Source organism: Alosa alosa, chromosome 5 (assembly GCF_017589495.1).
Source record: "Alosa alosa isolate M-15738 ecotype Scorff River chromosome 5, AALO_Geno_1.1, whole genome shotgun sequence".
NCBI classification, from domain to species: domain Eukaryota; kingdom Metazoa; phylum Chordata; class Actinopteri; order Clupeiformes; family Clupeidae; genus Alosa; species Alosa alosa.
In genome coordinates, this window is record NC_063193.1 from 32,891,516 (window position 1) to 32,907,305 (window position 15,790).

The 15,790-nt window shown below is 48.0% G+C and overlaps 1 protein-coding gene across 1 annotated transcript in view; it reads right to left on the minus strand.

The window, feature by feature from the left end:
• Positions 1 to 4,151: 4,151 nt before the first annotated feature.
• The window catches only part of LOC125295302 (RNA-binding motif protein, X-linked 2-like), a 144,695-nt gene continuing 133,056 nt past the window's right edge, over positions 4,152 to 15,790 (minus strand). Inside the window, exon 3 of the mRNA XM_048244567.1 lies at positions 4,152 to 4,828. Within this exon, the coding sequence (XP_048100524.1) occupies positions 4,152 to 4,808 (657 nt within the window). The 5' untranslated portion in view covers positions 4,809 to 4,828. The remainder of the gene's footprint in view (positions 4,829 to 15,790) is intronic.

Genomic DNA, 15,790 nt, shown 5'->3' on the forward strand with positions numbered 1-15,790 from the left:
GGTGACTGAATCAGCGCATTTTCACAAAGATACAACTCTCTCCGCCACCTACTGGGCTGGAGCAGAAAACGGACTTTTTTTTTTTTTTTTTTTGTCTGCTTTATAAAAGACATAATGCAAATCTGCAAATAAAGATAAGACAACTGTGAAACAGTACGGTTACAATTCTACAAAATGAAGTTCAAGGTGCACTAAATAAATAAATAAATAAATAAATAATAAAAAAACAATTATCTTGGGGAATTAACAAGCACATTATTGTAATGTTTAAGCAATGTTGCAGCTTTTTTGTTATCCAATATTTTAAAAATGTCAAGACAGGCCTCAAGTTCAGCGCTAAATTCCTGTACATTTTGGGTGGCTAAAGCAAATTTTTGCTTGTGTATATAAAACTTAGTCATCAAAATAACATGATTACAAATAAATTCTAAGTTTGTGTCTTCCTTATTTTCATAGTACACAAAGACATCTTTCAAAGGAAAATTGGTATTTTCCTGAGAACCAGTGGCTCACAATGTTTGCCCATAAATTAATAGTTATTGGACAACTCCAGCAGAGTGAGAGGTCCCATGGCTGAAGTTAGCAGCGCCCCCTATTGGGACTTCCAGAACTTAACATCTGAGTCAATAGAATGAGTCTCTTGGCAGAATATTAAATCTGCATCAGAGTCTTTACTCTGTAAAAAAAAAAGTGCTTTCCATTTAATATTGTCACGAATTCCCTGACATTAAAAGATGCTAAAGAAATAAACTTTAGAACCATATGAATTAATAATAAAAAGTAAAAGAGCAAAAAGGACCAGAAAGGTTAGGAAGTGAAATTAGACTTCATCTACTAAAAATAATGGGTGTGTCACTCGTAACTTTAGGACTCCTAATTTTTTTTTTAATAAGAGTAACTAACAAAGTCTATTAGCACTAGTAGCACCTAAAGGAAATGGTACACTCCTCCATCACATTTGTGTGTGTCGAAGACGTGCATCATTTTTTGACGTGGACACGAGGCATACTCAATTTCTATTCCTGAATGCCCGGCGCCAGAACAAGGCCTTATTCACCCGGCGGCCAGAACGAGGCTAAAGGGTACACTTGCCATTACACCTCAGTCCAGCAGATGGTGATACTAATGCACTCCGTTTGCAAACTGCTAAAACCTCACTGAAGAAGAACAGGCCAGTGAACCCTTCTTCTTTTTCAGTGAGCTTTTTTTTGGCAGTTTGCAAACGGAGTGCATTACCACCACCATCTGCTGGACTGAGGTGTAATAGCACCATCTGCTGGACTGAGGTGTAATAGCACCATCTGCTGGACTGAGGTGTAATGGCAAGTGTACCCTGTAGCCTCGTTCTGGCCTCCGGGTGAATAAGGCGAATTAAGGTTAGTGTCTGCACACTACGAATTGACTGTGACACTCTGCCCCACTAACTTGGGGCGGTAGGTCAAGTTTGAAAGTAGGACACTCCCACCAAAGAAGCTTGAAACGCCTGAAGAGAAGAACGTGGGATGTGCGAGCACTGAACGAAGGAAGAGCCAGTAACGGCTCCTACACACAGCTGCATGCATCGCGTTGCTGGAGACGCATCCCATTGACTTTACATGGGCTCACGTGATCCGTTGCCGAACTGAATTGTGGGTCCTTGCGTCGAGTTTCTCCCGCCGCTCGCGTTGAGAAGTTCAGCTGTTGCTGCACCGACAGACGGCACCAGCCAATCAAATTACGGTTATACCTTAAGTCATTTGTGAAGCTACCCACCCACTGCACTGGCATGCGTTGACGGAACGCAACTGTGTGTGGAAGCCGTTAGTGCCGCTTGGGCAGCATTGTTGGTGCGTGACAATGTAAAGACATTTTTTCCAAACACAGCAAGGTGCAGTGCCATGGTAGAGATCTCCTCAATTGAATTTGTATTGAGTCTTCCCACCTGCCACATACCAAAAGTATGACTACCAAAAATCTGTAACTATGACGTGTCAATAAAAGTTTTGAAGCAACTCTTTGTGTTCATAAGATGTTCATGTTTCGTGGTGATATGAGTGCATCTAGAGCGAGAGGTAGCCTGGGCTACATTCCTTTTATTATTATTATGATAACGCATTATATCCATGACAGGCAAGAATGCACCTCCCTGATCAACAAGTGTTTCTAGGGAGTTTCGATATTTGATTTCAGCATTGTTCAGGAATAGGTGATAATGAGTGCAACTGGGAGAGGAAGCCTAGGCTACCTTCCTTTTATTATTATTATTATTATTATTATTATTATGATATCGCATTATATCCACGACAGGCGAGAATGCAACTCCTCGATCAACAAGTGTTTCTAGGGAGTTTCGATATTTGATTTCAGCATTGTTCAGGAATAGGTGATAATGAGTGCATCTAGAGTGAGAGGTAGCCTATGCTATTGCTTTTATTATTATTATGATAATAGGCATAACTAAGGGATGCAATAACGCCCCCAACAACAACCAAAACTAGCCTACTCATTGTCAACATGTACACTAAATGTAACCTCCTCTTTGCAAACAGGGATAGGCATATGGTGACAGATTAATTTAAAAAAATTGCAAAGATATCCTGCATCAATCTATGTTTCATTAGGCTACTAGACTATTTGTTTTGCCTAACTATTTATTCATTTAGGCTATTTATTCAGTTATTCATCATCTTCCGTCCTTCGCACTACTTGTGTAGCCCACGCATTCTCAGACCTGTCACCTGTCACTCATCATCGTAGGGGAGGTGTTTGGAATCATTCCCGCGTTACAATTATCAGCCAATCAAGGTGGCCACTTCAGTCAAGCTCGTGCATCAGTAATGATGTCATCCATAGCAACGAAGACTCACTCTTAGTTTAGGAGTTGTCATTTTTCTTTGCTAACCTAGCGTTCATGGGCATCGGATTGGGAAAAACTTTTTCCCATATATATTGTAACATCGGCGCACAAGACATTGCGTAGCGTCCTCCCACGCAGGGCATGCTGGGATACGGGGGTGAACATTTGGGGTTTATGTCTGTATTTCTCCTTAGTTTTATGTAATGTGTAATGTTAGCGTCTTTATTGTAACATGTTTCCCTTTTAGTTCTCCCTCGTGTGTGATCCTCTTTGTGTGGGGGCTGCGTCCACCCCTGTATGTGTAGCGTGTGTGTGTACTTGACCTGCTCCGTGTGTATTGTGTTCTGGGTCTGCGTCCCTGCTTTCGTTTCCTCAGCTAATAAACCTTTTGATTGGACAACTGTGTGTGTCGCTATCAAATCGTTACAATATATAGTTGGGGAAAAATATATATGTTTTCCCCAGTGAAAACATCATCATTTTGCATCATTCACGTCACGTCATGCGTGAGTCAGAGGTGGGAAACTGGGGCTAGATTTTGTTAACAGAGATGCCCAGTTAGGGGCTCGTCATGACTTTTGGTGTCACATTGTAGTTCGTTTGTAGTCCATGTGGCCTTTCATGTCCAACAGTTTTAATGTGAACGAATTTTTTTTGTCACTTGAAAGCTGCATATCTTTCTTTCACAAGCATCTTACACTATATTTTAAGTTATAGAGTTTATTTAGGATTAGTGAGCGTATGTTTTAACCTTAGTTGTGGCATTTGTCACACATTCCGACGGCAAAGCACATGAACACTCGCTGTGGGAAAAACAAAATAATCACGGGGGCGGTCCTTGTCATTCCCATGAATGCACCATAAGAGCAGGTTTGAAAGGCTTTGTGAATAACTTTGAAGAGAAAACTCCTCGCTAAATGTTTTAGTGCGATTTAGGAGTACTCCTAGTGGTATGATAAAATGCTTTGTGAATACGGGCCCTGATGTTCTACAACAGTATCTCCATGCATGTGTCAAATAGAATCCTGATGTTCTACAACAGTATCTCCATGCATGTGTCAAATAGAATCCTGATGTTTTGCAACAGTATCTCCATGCATGTGTCAAATAGAATCCTGATGTTTTGCAACAGTATCTCTATGCATGTGTCAAATAGAATCCTTGAATATTAGAACAAACAAAGCATATTTGCTCACCTTGCCTGATGACCTTCAGCATCCAGTGGTGGTTATGAAACGGTGCGTTAGGCAGAAACTCCTTGAGCTCCTGTAGCACGGCATCTTCAATGTCCAGCACAGGTGCTTTCCTTGGCCCATCATCCGTGTGAGGCGGTGTGTGTGTGTGCATGTGTGTGTTTTCTGCAGGCTGTGTGTCCGCGCTGGCTTGTCTGTCTGCAGTCTTTCTGGTCTTCTCGGACTTGCTCTTGGCGGCTTCTGTTGGACTGCCCCACTGTCCATTTGCACCGAGGAAAGTGACACGTCCCGCGCCCGGTGTTCTCTCCAGCGGAGACTGCCTCTTCAGTCCTCCTCCTCTTCTTTTTCCTCACTTCTCCCTCCTGGGGAAGAGCAACATCTGTAGACTCTTCCGTCATCACTGGTGTCACTGCTTCATGTTTTCTTTTCTTTTTTCTGTCACTAACTCCACACGGAACCTCAGCTGGTGTATCCTCATCAGCTCTCTTTGATTTCTTCTTCTTCTTCTTCTTGTGTGTATGTGTCTTGACAGAGTCCACTCCAGTGGTTGTCTCATGAGGACTGCTGGGCTCTGAGTCCACTCCAGTGGTTGTCTCATGAGGACTGCTGGGCTCTGAGTCCACTCCAGTGGTTGTCTCATGAGGAATGCTGGGCTCTGAGTCCACTCCAGTGGTTGTCTCATGAGGACTGCTGGGCTCTGGCGCCGCCCCTAGTTGGTGTCTCTTGTTCTTCTTCTTCTTCTTCTTCTTCTCCTGAGACAACAGTTCTGCTTCCGTCATGGTCACCTTTAGTATGTTTCCTGTAACAGTATGAATCGAAATCAACATGAATCTCCACAGAAATAGATAGAGATAGATAGATAGATAGATAGAAACTTTAATAATTCCAAAGGAATGTTCCCTTTTGTGTATGTCTATCATTGTCTATCATTGTGTTTCATCATTTGCTCGACGTCATCATGAGAATAGTTATGGTAACATCAATATTGTGAAAAAGGGTCAACAAAGTACAGTAAACTGTGGATATAACAGTAACAGCTTTGGCAACACCATTATTTAAAGCCTATAGGTCGTTTAATAGAAAATACGGATGATAAGACCTACACATAGGCTACTATTTTCACAGTCTTTTCCCCAAAAGGAACTTCAGCTTCAGCTGCCACAAAATGTAGTGGAGTAAAAAGTAAGGCCTATTTGGCCTAGACATGTACTGGAGTAAAAGTAAAAAGTTTAACAAACTTGAAATACTCAAGTAAAGTACAGATGAGATGACAAAGCGATTTCTACAGTTATTGAGTACATGTAGGCCTAGGCCTGTAACACTTCAGATACGATAATCAGCTTATATACCCTTATATACGCAAACTTTAACAATAGTAATTGTAAGCCTAAAACGGTCATTTACAGCGTTTTACTTTATACACACCCAAGCACGGCAAAATCGACTCGTGTGTGTAGGCCTACACGTTTTTCGTTGAAGCGCATCTCTCATCAGACCTCTCTCCGCCACCTATTGGGCTGCAGCGGAAAATGGGCTAATGTTTCCAGGGGACATTCTCTGACATCATCCCTTAAATCGAAACTTATGTCGTGGAGCATCCACAGAGCACGAGCACGCCACGAGCACGAGCAATGCCCATGCGCAGGACTAACTAATTCAGGTAAGAACACCATTTAATTTGTACTAAATGAACCGAGTAGATTGACTCAATCCACAACGCTAATGTCTCAGTTAAATTTGAAATAAAGTTTAGGCCAGAAGTAATTATAGGACGGTTGAATACGACGTTTGATAAGTCACATGTTATGTTATGTTCATTTGTTCAGTTTATCAGTCTTTTCAGAACAACCAGTAGGCCTAAAACAAACAAAACTTTTCAGAATAACCAGTCTTTACACAGATGAGCTTTTGATAATGATGTAGACCTAAATATTCGTCATTTCATGGCAGACAGAGGTCATCCAAGGAATGCTGAAATTGTCAAGGTAAAGTGTCAATGTTGCAGATCTATTATAAAATAGATAAAACGTGCTTGTGACTTTAGATCGCCATTATAAGGCAAAATGCATAAGACAAAGTTAAAGACCAGCAGATTACACTGTTTTTCCGTGGGGAAAAAATCTCTCCATGTGGCCTTAAAATTGCTCAAAGGCATGCTATTCAAGTTCTTAATGCAACAGATTCAAAGTAATTTCAAAGTCATTTTGAAACTAGGCCTATATAACTGGTACAAAGGGAGCTGTCGGAAAGCCAGCTGGACTTGCTCTCCCCAGACCCGGAGAATCATGAGTTGATAGGACAGTTGTGTAATAGCCTAGGCTACTAGGCTAGCCTACTATTTATATGAAGTTGTGTAATTTTATATTGAGATAAATTTACACCTTCAGTGTATATATGAAGCCAATTTGATTAACGAACTTTTAGTCTTATAGGCGAATCATTCCCCTATCACATGTACTTCCAGAACCGCCCACTGCGGTCTTCTGATGACCGTCTGTTGTGTAGGTTATAAACGCTACTGTAGGTCAAATTCAAGACTCCTCAGTGGTTCCATGTTGGTGTAATGAGTTGCCCAGTCCTCTCCGTTCCTGTGGTAGTTTTGGGTCGTTTAAGAGGGGTCTAAAGACATTCCTGTTCAACATGCACTTAGTTCTTTAAGCACTTTTTATGCGTTATGGTTTGTATAATATTGTTTTATTTCCATTAGGCCAGCGGTCCCCAACCACCGGGCCGTGGGACATTCCTAACCGGGCCGTAGCCTACGACAAGAGTTTAAAAAAAATGCATGCAAACTAAATAAACTCAATTTAATTCGCAATAATGTCACATTCGCAATAATACCCACTGACGATGGTGAGCCAGATACCTCAAAGAAAAAGAAGGGGTCATTCAATACGAAATATGACGAGTCATATTTAAAATATTGTAATGATCTGAGCCTAGCTGTTCATGACTGTGCTCCCATGATGCTGTTCGGTTGATGTGTTATGTTGAATGTTAATGTTAACCATGCAAGTTACCAATGTTGTGCGTCCTGACTGTCGTGTTTATGTTTATAGTTGATTACAGTGTTCATAACCGGGTCTAACTAGTGTGTGTTGTAGATACAGCCTCACATAGATGTTTAGTGCTGGAGCATAAGGGCCAGGTCTGGCCCAGCATTATGCATTCGTGTGTTTTGGTGCGTAACCAATAAAAAACATTCTAAGACAACCTTGCAGTGTGTTACATTGGTGTCAGAAGTGGGATGACGACCCCTACTGGACGGGAGGAGAAAGCTGCAACTGATGTCCTGGCGATGATGAGTTTTCTGCCAAAACGGCTCCTCGACAGCTGCCGCCCATGGCCACCTGCTGGGCCCAGCAGACGTAGCCAGCCTGCAGCGTGACCGTGACGAAGAGACCCGCCCCCGGCCACAGGAGGAAACGAACCGGGCTGATGGCAGCATCCCGCCACTTGAACCCGCTCCACACGGGAGCGATGGAAACCGGCCGGTCCCCGGTGCGACGGCGGCGGTAGAAGGGCGGCCCAGCGTAAAGTTGCCCACTGCAATGGTGCGGCAGCGTGGCGACATACCAAAAGTCAAAGTCAAAGTCAGCTTTTATTGTCAATTTCTTCACATGTTCCAGACATACAAAGAGATCGAATACGTTTCTCACTATCCTGCGGTGAAGACAAGACATATTTGACCAATTTTAAGTCCCAAGAGACAAACATAACATTCAAGTAAAAAAAAGTAAGTAAATAAGTAAATAAGGGCACATATAATAATGAAAAATAAGAGCAGCAAAATTTTGTCCAAATTGTGCATAGACAGTCAATAAAAATACTAGTGCAAATACTGTAAAATACTATAAAATACTGTTTTGACCTAAGTAATAAAGAAAGTGGCATAGTGGTGCAAGTTATGTAAGAGCAGCAGAAGTGTTGTGTTTTCAGGACAACAACAAGTTGTAAAGTGTACAAGTGTGCAAGTGTTCAAGTGTGCAGGTGGAGAGTGCAGGCCATTGTGGGTCCAATGTCCAGGATGTTATGTAGCTGAGGGTGGAGGGGGAGAGGAGGGAGAGAGTTCAGCATCCTTACAGCTTGGTGTATGAAGCTGTTGGTGAGTCTGGTAAAAGGGAGCAGGCTTCTGTACCTCTTCCCAGAGGGCAGTAGATCAAACAGATTGTGAGGGGTGACTTGCATCACTCACAATTTTGGTCGCCTTATGGGTGAGGTGGGTGGTGTAAATGTCCTTCAGGGAGGGGGAGTGAAGCACCAATGATCCTTCCATGTTCACTATGCGCTGCAGGCTTTCCTGTTGTATTCAGTGCAGCTTCCGCCCCACACAGCGATACAGCTGGAGAGGATGCTTTCTCAATGGTGCCTGGTAGAATGTGGTCATGATGGCTGGTGGAGCACTTGCTCGCCTGAGTTTTCGCAGAGGAAGTACAGGCGGCTGAGCTCTCGCCAGTGATGTGTGTTGGTGGTCCAGGGAGGTCTTCACTGATGTGCACCCCCAGGAATTTGGTGCTGCTCGCTCTCTCTCCACCACAGCACCGCCGATGGTCAGTGGCAGGTGTTGGGTGTGACCTCTCCGAAGTCAACAACAATCTCTTTGGTCTTGCTGGCGCTCAGCAGGAGGTTGTTGTCCCTGCACCACTGGTCAGATGGTGCCTCCAACCTGTATTGAGTCTGCCCTTGGTGATGAGACCCACCAGAGGTTGTGTCGCCAGCAAATTTCACTATGTGATTGTTGCTGTAGGTTGCAGCAGTCATCGCCAGCAGGGTGAAGAGCAGCTGACTGAGCACTCCAGCTTTGGGCCCCCTGTGCTCAGTGTGATGCTGCTTGAGGTATTGTTGCCAACGCGTATTACTTGGGGCCCTGACAGAGGAAGTCCAGTAGCCAGTTGCAGAGGCAGGTACTGAGTCCCAGTTTGTCAAGTTTGCAGATGAGTTGTTGTGGTATTATGGTGTTGAATGCAGAACTGAAGTCTATAAACAGCAATCACATATGAGTCTTTTTTTTCCAGGTGGTGAGGGCTGGGTGGAGGGCAGAGCAGATTGCATCCTCTGCAGACCGCTTTGGCTCGGTATGCAAACTGGAAGGGGTCCAGGGTGGGGGAGAATGGCTTTGATATGTGACATGATCGTCGCTTCAAAGCACTTCATGATGATGGGTGTCAGTGCCACAGGGCGGTAGTCATTGAAGCAGGATGGAGCAGTTTTCTTCGGCAACAGGTATGATGGTGGCAGCTTTGAAAACATGATGGGGACGATGCCTGTTCAGGGAAGTGTTAGAAGATGTCTGTGAAGACATCCTTAAGCTCCCTGGCGCAGTCCTTCAGCCAAAGACGCCCTGGGATGTTGTCTGGACCTGTTGCCTTTACGGGTGTTGATAGCAAGGGTGTCCCTCTTCACGCCTGTCGGCAGAGAGGCACAGGGCTGCTCATGCAGAGGGGAGGGCCCTCTGTGTGGGCAGGTGCTGTTTTTGTGCTTCCGTGAAAGCAAAGAAGCGGTTCAGGTTGCTGTTGAGCAGAGGGATGTTGCTCACAGCCTGTCGTGCTGGCTCAGTCCCGTGAGGGCCTGAAATGCCCCGCCATAGGCTTTGTGAGTTCCTGCTGTCTTTGAAGTGGGTGGACATCTGGGGAGTGTATTCCTTTTTTGCTTCCTTTGATGCCACGGGACCAGGTTGGCTCTCGCTGTTTTCATGCCAGCTTCATCCCCAGCCTGTATTTTATCTCTGCCCCTCAGCAGCCTGAGGACATCCCTGTCAGCCATGGTTTTAAAGTTAGGCCCGAAAGTGATGATAAGTGTCTTTCGTGTGGGTCACATCATCGATGCACTTGGTGATGTAAGAGGTTACGCATAATTCTGCGTCTGTCCGGGTTGTTGTGGGCGGCTGCCTGCTTAAACATTTCCCAGTCTGTTGTGTCAGTGTGTAAAGCAGTCTTGAAGAGCATCGAGGCTCCCCCCAGGCCACACTTTTACCTGCTTACTTAACCGTTTGTTCGCTTTACCCTTTGTCTGTATGGCATTAGCATACAGTGATATGGTCTGAAAGTCCAATGGGGAGGGGGGTGGCTTTGTATGCCTCTTTGTGTGTAGTGTAGACCAGGTCCAGGATGTTATCTCCTCTTGTTGGAAAATCAACATGCTGGTGTAGCTTTGGAAGTACAGTTTTAGATCAGCATGGTTAAAATCGCGAAGACAGGAACCGCCTGCGTGCCGCCTGTTATTCACTGACAGCCTGGTACAGTTCACTAAGAGCCGCTGTTTATCGCTGTTGTTGTTGGTAGGCGGATGTATACTCGCAACGAAATTCAGCAGAATCGCAGTAATTTCCTTGGCAGGTAAAAAGGTCGGCACTTTATGATCATAAACTCTGCCAGTGGTGAGCAGTGTTTGCATACTACTACAGTGTCCCGGCACCATTCGTCACGGATGTAAACACAAGATTCCTCCTCCTGCGATTTACCTCCTTACAATGGCCCTGTTCGCTCGATAGCATGCTATTGCTCCAGTTGTACAGCAGAGTCCGGAATGTTGTCATTTAACCAGGTCTCAGTGAAGACGAGCAATACTGCGCAGTTACTACTGTCCGCTCGTTGATTCAGCAGTCGTGATGTGATCCATTTTGTTGTCCAGTGATCGTGACATTTGCCAGGAGAATGGATGGTATGGTTGGGCGAAGTTGGCTAGCCGCTAGCCTGGCCCGACGCCCGCTGTTCCCTCTTCGTTTCCTCGACACCGCCTCGACGCTCCGGGAGGAGTAGGCAGGCGAAGTCCGTGTTGTTGCAGGCCGGAGTAGTCCGGGAAGTTCCTTTAGCATCTCTTGCTGCAAAGTCCAGAACGCCGCGTAAAACTTGCTTTTTGCGGTGATGTCGACAAAAACCGCCTGCTGTACTTGTAGAAGTACGTAGTAAGACAAGACTAACACGTGAAAAACTCCGACAAACACTTTTTAAACTAACAAACACTGCAATGGGGACAGAGAAAGGCGCTGGCGTATCGCCATCTTGGTTTGCTTTTACAGGTCTGCTGGTAACAGATCCGCTGGCAGCCGAGCTGAATGGCTGGTCGGTAGGAGAACGAGCGACAGGTGCGCGGCTCTGGAGGGGGACGGCTACAAGAGTTAGAAGACCTGCCACCGGCGGAGCAATTAACTGAAAGCTGGAATCAAGACAGCCTGCAACGGCAGTTTCGCCAGAGAATCTTCATCAGCGATGCCAGAGAACAACTTCCTTCCAGGACGGCGTAACAGGGCAGACTGGGCAGTTCCATGACTGACCTGCAGCCGTATGCCCCGGCCAGGGCTACTAAACGCATTGTTTCAGGGTCTACATGAAGAGATGGCACTGGAATTGTTCGTGCGCAGGCATCCACCCAGAGCGCGGCTAAAGAACACCTTTGCCTTTGCGGAGCGCCCCCAGCGCAATCTGTCTGGCCCTCGAATCGAGCAGATTGGAAAACATCTTCCGCACAAACAGAGTCCGAGGCATTCGTCCTCACCAGACATCAATGGAGGGAAGGCGGAGGAACTGGAGGTGACGCGGCAGACCACGCACAGCCACCCAATGCCGCCCGATGAGAGTGGAAGAGGGCCGACCAGCGGAGCCGATGCCACCGGTGTGGCAAGCCGGGACACATGCATGGTACTACTCCAGCCAGCACCCCTCACACTCGCCCCAGTTACTAGAAGAAGGTGGCACGTGGGGAGGGGCTATGGATTTACTATACGGGCTGGGCCGGTGACCAGGGACTGCACGCTAGACAGGTTCCCCGGTGTGGCCTTTGATCGATACTGGCTCCACCATCTCGCTTGTGCGCCCTGGTCTCTTACCGGCACGCATGGTAGCCAGACCCAGAGGCTGGGGAAAGACAACAAGCGTGCATCACAACAGTTACCGGAGAGCCAGCGGAACTGTATGGACAAAAGTGGTGTCGCGGTGCGTGATCAACGGTGAGCCGCCCTTTGGTTGGCTAGCATTCAGGATGATTGCATTCTCGGCCTGGACGCATAGAGAAATGGGGGCTGTGGTGGACATTTCCCGGTTCACACTACACTGGGGGACGGCGTGGTGTTAACGGCGGGAAAAACAGAGCATGAAGTGTGGAGAGCTGGAGCTGACGAAGAACTCTCAACTCGCTCCACACAAGTCGGGCAGGGAACTAACGCAAAAGAGTACTTTCGGTCATCCCAGACTCCGCCCCCCACACAAGCCCGGACTCAGAAGCCTAGAAAACAACAGGTCTCATCCAGGTCCCCAGCTGAGGCCGCTACTGCTCAGCTCCGCCCACCAGGAGGAGCCAAGAGAGCCGGGTTGAGCAAACACCACTCTTAAGCTCAGAGCTGGCGCCTCTGTAGAGACAAGGCAAGCCGTAAATGAACTCTGCACCAGAGCTGTGAGGGGCTGAGTGAAGCACAGGGTAGTCAGTGCGGAGACTACTAGCAGCGTACACAGACATTTTCGCCGCCAAGAGATGAGGACTGCACCCGAGCAGGCCTGGTCCAACAACACGACATAGACACGGAAATACCCGGCCATTCGACTTCAGGCCTCATCGCCAGCGTTAAGCCAAGCGATAAGCAGCTGAAGAAAAGATCAAAGGAAATGGCCGCAGGAGTGCGATAGAGCCAAGCAGTAGTCCTGGGTTTGCGCTGACTGTACTCGTCCGGAAGAAGGACGGCTCGTAAGCGGTTCTGTGTTGACTACAGGCCTCAACCAGGTAACCCGGAAAGACTCCACCGCTCCCCCGCGATTGGATACCGCGTGGACAGCATTGCCGGCTCCTGCTGGTTTTAGCTGTGGACTACGCAGTGGCTACTGGCAGATTAGGTTAGCCCGAGGCTCGGCCGGGCTACGTTTACCATCAGACAAGGGCTGTGGCAGTTCGGGTGCTTCCGCCGACCCTATGCAATGGGCCCAGCGAACTTGAGCGACTGATGGAGTGTCCTGGCGGGCATTCCTGAGAACATGCTGCGTGGTTTACCTGGACGACATCCTGTGTCATGTAACAGACTTCACTGGTGCCATAGGACATCTGGGAGAAGGTGTTCGACGCCATAAAGAGGTGCTGGGCTCAAACTGCACCGAAAAGTGCCACCTGTTCGAGGCAAACCGGGTTCTAGGGCCATGTCATGGGGCTGCCGGGTGGCCACCCGACCCAGCTAAGGTGGGACGGTGAGACGTTGGCCCCATTCCACGCCGGCGGTGCTGAGCTATGAGGCTTCCTGGGCCTGGCATCCATTACCGGGCCTTCATTGGGACTTTTGCTACAGTCGCCAGCCGGCTGCATCAATTGACGCACAAAGGCCAGCTCTTCGGAGGTGGACCACGAGGAGTGCGACGCTGCATTCGGCGGCTGCGAGGGTGCTATGCGACGAGGCGGTGCTGCGCCCTGACCCTGACTGCCGTTTATCCTGGACACGGCGCCAGTGGCGTGGGAGTCGGCGCCCGTCCTCTCACAAGCAGGCGAGCAGGGCGAAAGCAAGTAATCGATGCGCTTCAGCTGCTCACTGGACGAAGGGGGGAAGAATTACTGCGTGACACGCGAATAACTGTTGGCTATTAATTGGTGGCAGTGCGCCATTTCCGAACCTACCTCTCGGCAAGCGGTTCCTGCTGCTGAGAACGGACCACGCGTCGCTCATCTGGCTGCTGAACAAAGAACCGAGTGCCAGCTGACTTCGGTTGGTGGGCCCAGGACCTCTGACATGGAGATTCCAACACCAGGCGGTCGCCCTTCACGGCAACGCCGGGCAGCCTGTCCAGGCGTCTGTGTGCAACAGACCAGTGCCAACACTGCCACGGAGGGAGGAGAGGAGCGTGGCTCAGCGGAGCCAGCCGAGAGTAAATTCTGTAGCTGCATCACCGCTGGCAGAGAGAGAGAGAGTCGCTGTTTGTTTTCGCTTAGCCAGCTGTCAGCGCCACGAAGACGTCAACGCCGCCAGCAGCACCTCGGTGGTCGATCCATGCGCCTTCGCTACCAGCTACAGTGATGAAGACCCCAACGGAACAGCACCCCTAACGCCCAACGCAGCACTGCAGAGCGGTAGCTGGGGGCCGGATCGCAGTCGCCGTGGGCGGATGTCGAGGAGGAGGAGGAGATCCGAAAGCATAATCGGAAGACGCCACGCCTTCCGAAAGGTGGTCATGAATCCGGCCGGTCAGCTTAACGCCATGGACTGGCAATGTCCTTTTCGATCCAGACCAAAGCGATTTATTCACAGTGGCCGGGGAATAGTAGCGCCAAGGACGGGTTGTATAGACACTGGCGAAGCTCGATAGGGCAATCTGACATTTTCCAGTTGCTGGTTTCTGCTGGATTACGAGCCTGTGTACTTGAACATGTGCATGGGGCAATAAGGGGCTGACTCATTTCGGCATTGCAAAGACTCTTCGTCGGGCTGAGAGGCCACTTCTATTGGCGGGATGCAGGCTGGACGTTGAACTGCATGTTCACTGCTGTGACGCCTGCACAGCGAAGGAGCCCACGGCGACGCCAGCGCTCCCGCCGCAGCAATAATATGATCGGGGCTCTCCCCATGGAGCGGGTAGCCGTCGTGTCATGGGCCCCTGCCAGTCACAGAGCGGGAAATAAGCTACGTGCTCGTGGCAATGGACTATTTCACTAAAGTGGGCCGGGGCGTATCGCGGTGCCGATCAGAGCCCACACGACAGCGGACAGACTGGTCTGAAAGAGATGTTCTGCCGGTTGGGGCACCGAAGAGCTCCACAGCGACCAAGGGCGGAATTTTGAGGCAGAGGTGTTTGCTGAGGTTTGCCAGCCATGGGCATCCGAAAACGCGAGCGACACCTCTGCATCCACAAAGCGACGGGCTGGTGGAACGGTTTAATGGACTCTAGCAGTGCAGCTGGCCATATTAAGGTGGCACGAGGGTAAGACTTGAGTCAAGGGACATGGACTAAGTCTCGGGGCTGTGTAATGATCTGAGCCTAGCTGTTCATGACTGTGCTCCCCCATGATGCTGTTCGTTGATGTGTTATGTTGAATGTTAATGTTACCATGCAAGTTACCAATGTTATCGCCCTGACTGTCGCTGTGTTTATGTTTATAGTTGATTACAGTGTTCATAACCGGGTCTAACTAGTGTGTGTTGTAGATACAGCCTCACATAGATGTTTAGTGCTGGACATAAGGGCCAGGTCTGGCCCGGCATTATCGTTCGTGTGTTTTGGTGTGTAACCAATAAAAAACATTCTAAGTTACAATATGGTTTTACTTAGAGACCGGTGACTCGCATGCACCAAGTCCTTTATGTGTGGTATTTGGCGATAAGTTGTCAAAGCGAAGCAATGAAACCATCAAAGCTAATTCGACATCTAGAGTCAAGCATCCTACACTTAAAGACAAACCCCTTGAGTTCTTTTGAGTGTAAGAAACGCGAACAAGAAGGACAAAAAACTAGTCGTGAAAAGCAACCACATGCATTGAGCGTGTGGCTTAAAAGCCTCATAGTGGCTAGTCGGATTTCTAAATCTAAGAAGCTCTTTACTATTGGGAAGAGTTAATTCTGCCTGCTGGTAAAGGCATGTGCAATGAACTCCCTTGGGAGGCTGCAGCTAAAAAAATAGCTCAGGTACCGCTTTCTGCAAGCACTGTCCATAGGCGAATTGATGATATATCAGAGGATATTGAGGCACAGTTGTTAGAAGAGGGTGAATGGGTCACCGGTGATGCCGCCATCCAAGTTGGTTGGTTGCAGGTCACTGGCCAGAGTGTTTGAGTTGCGAGCAGCTGCAGAGATTTCTTA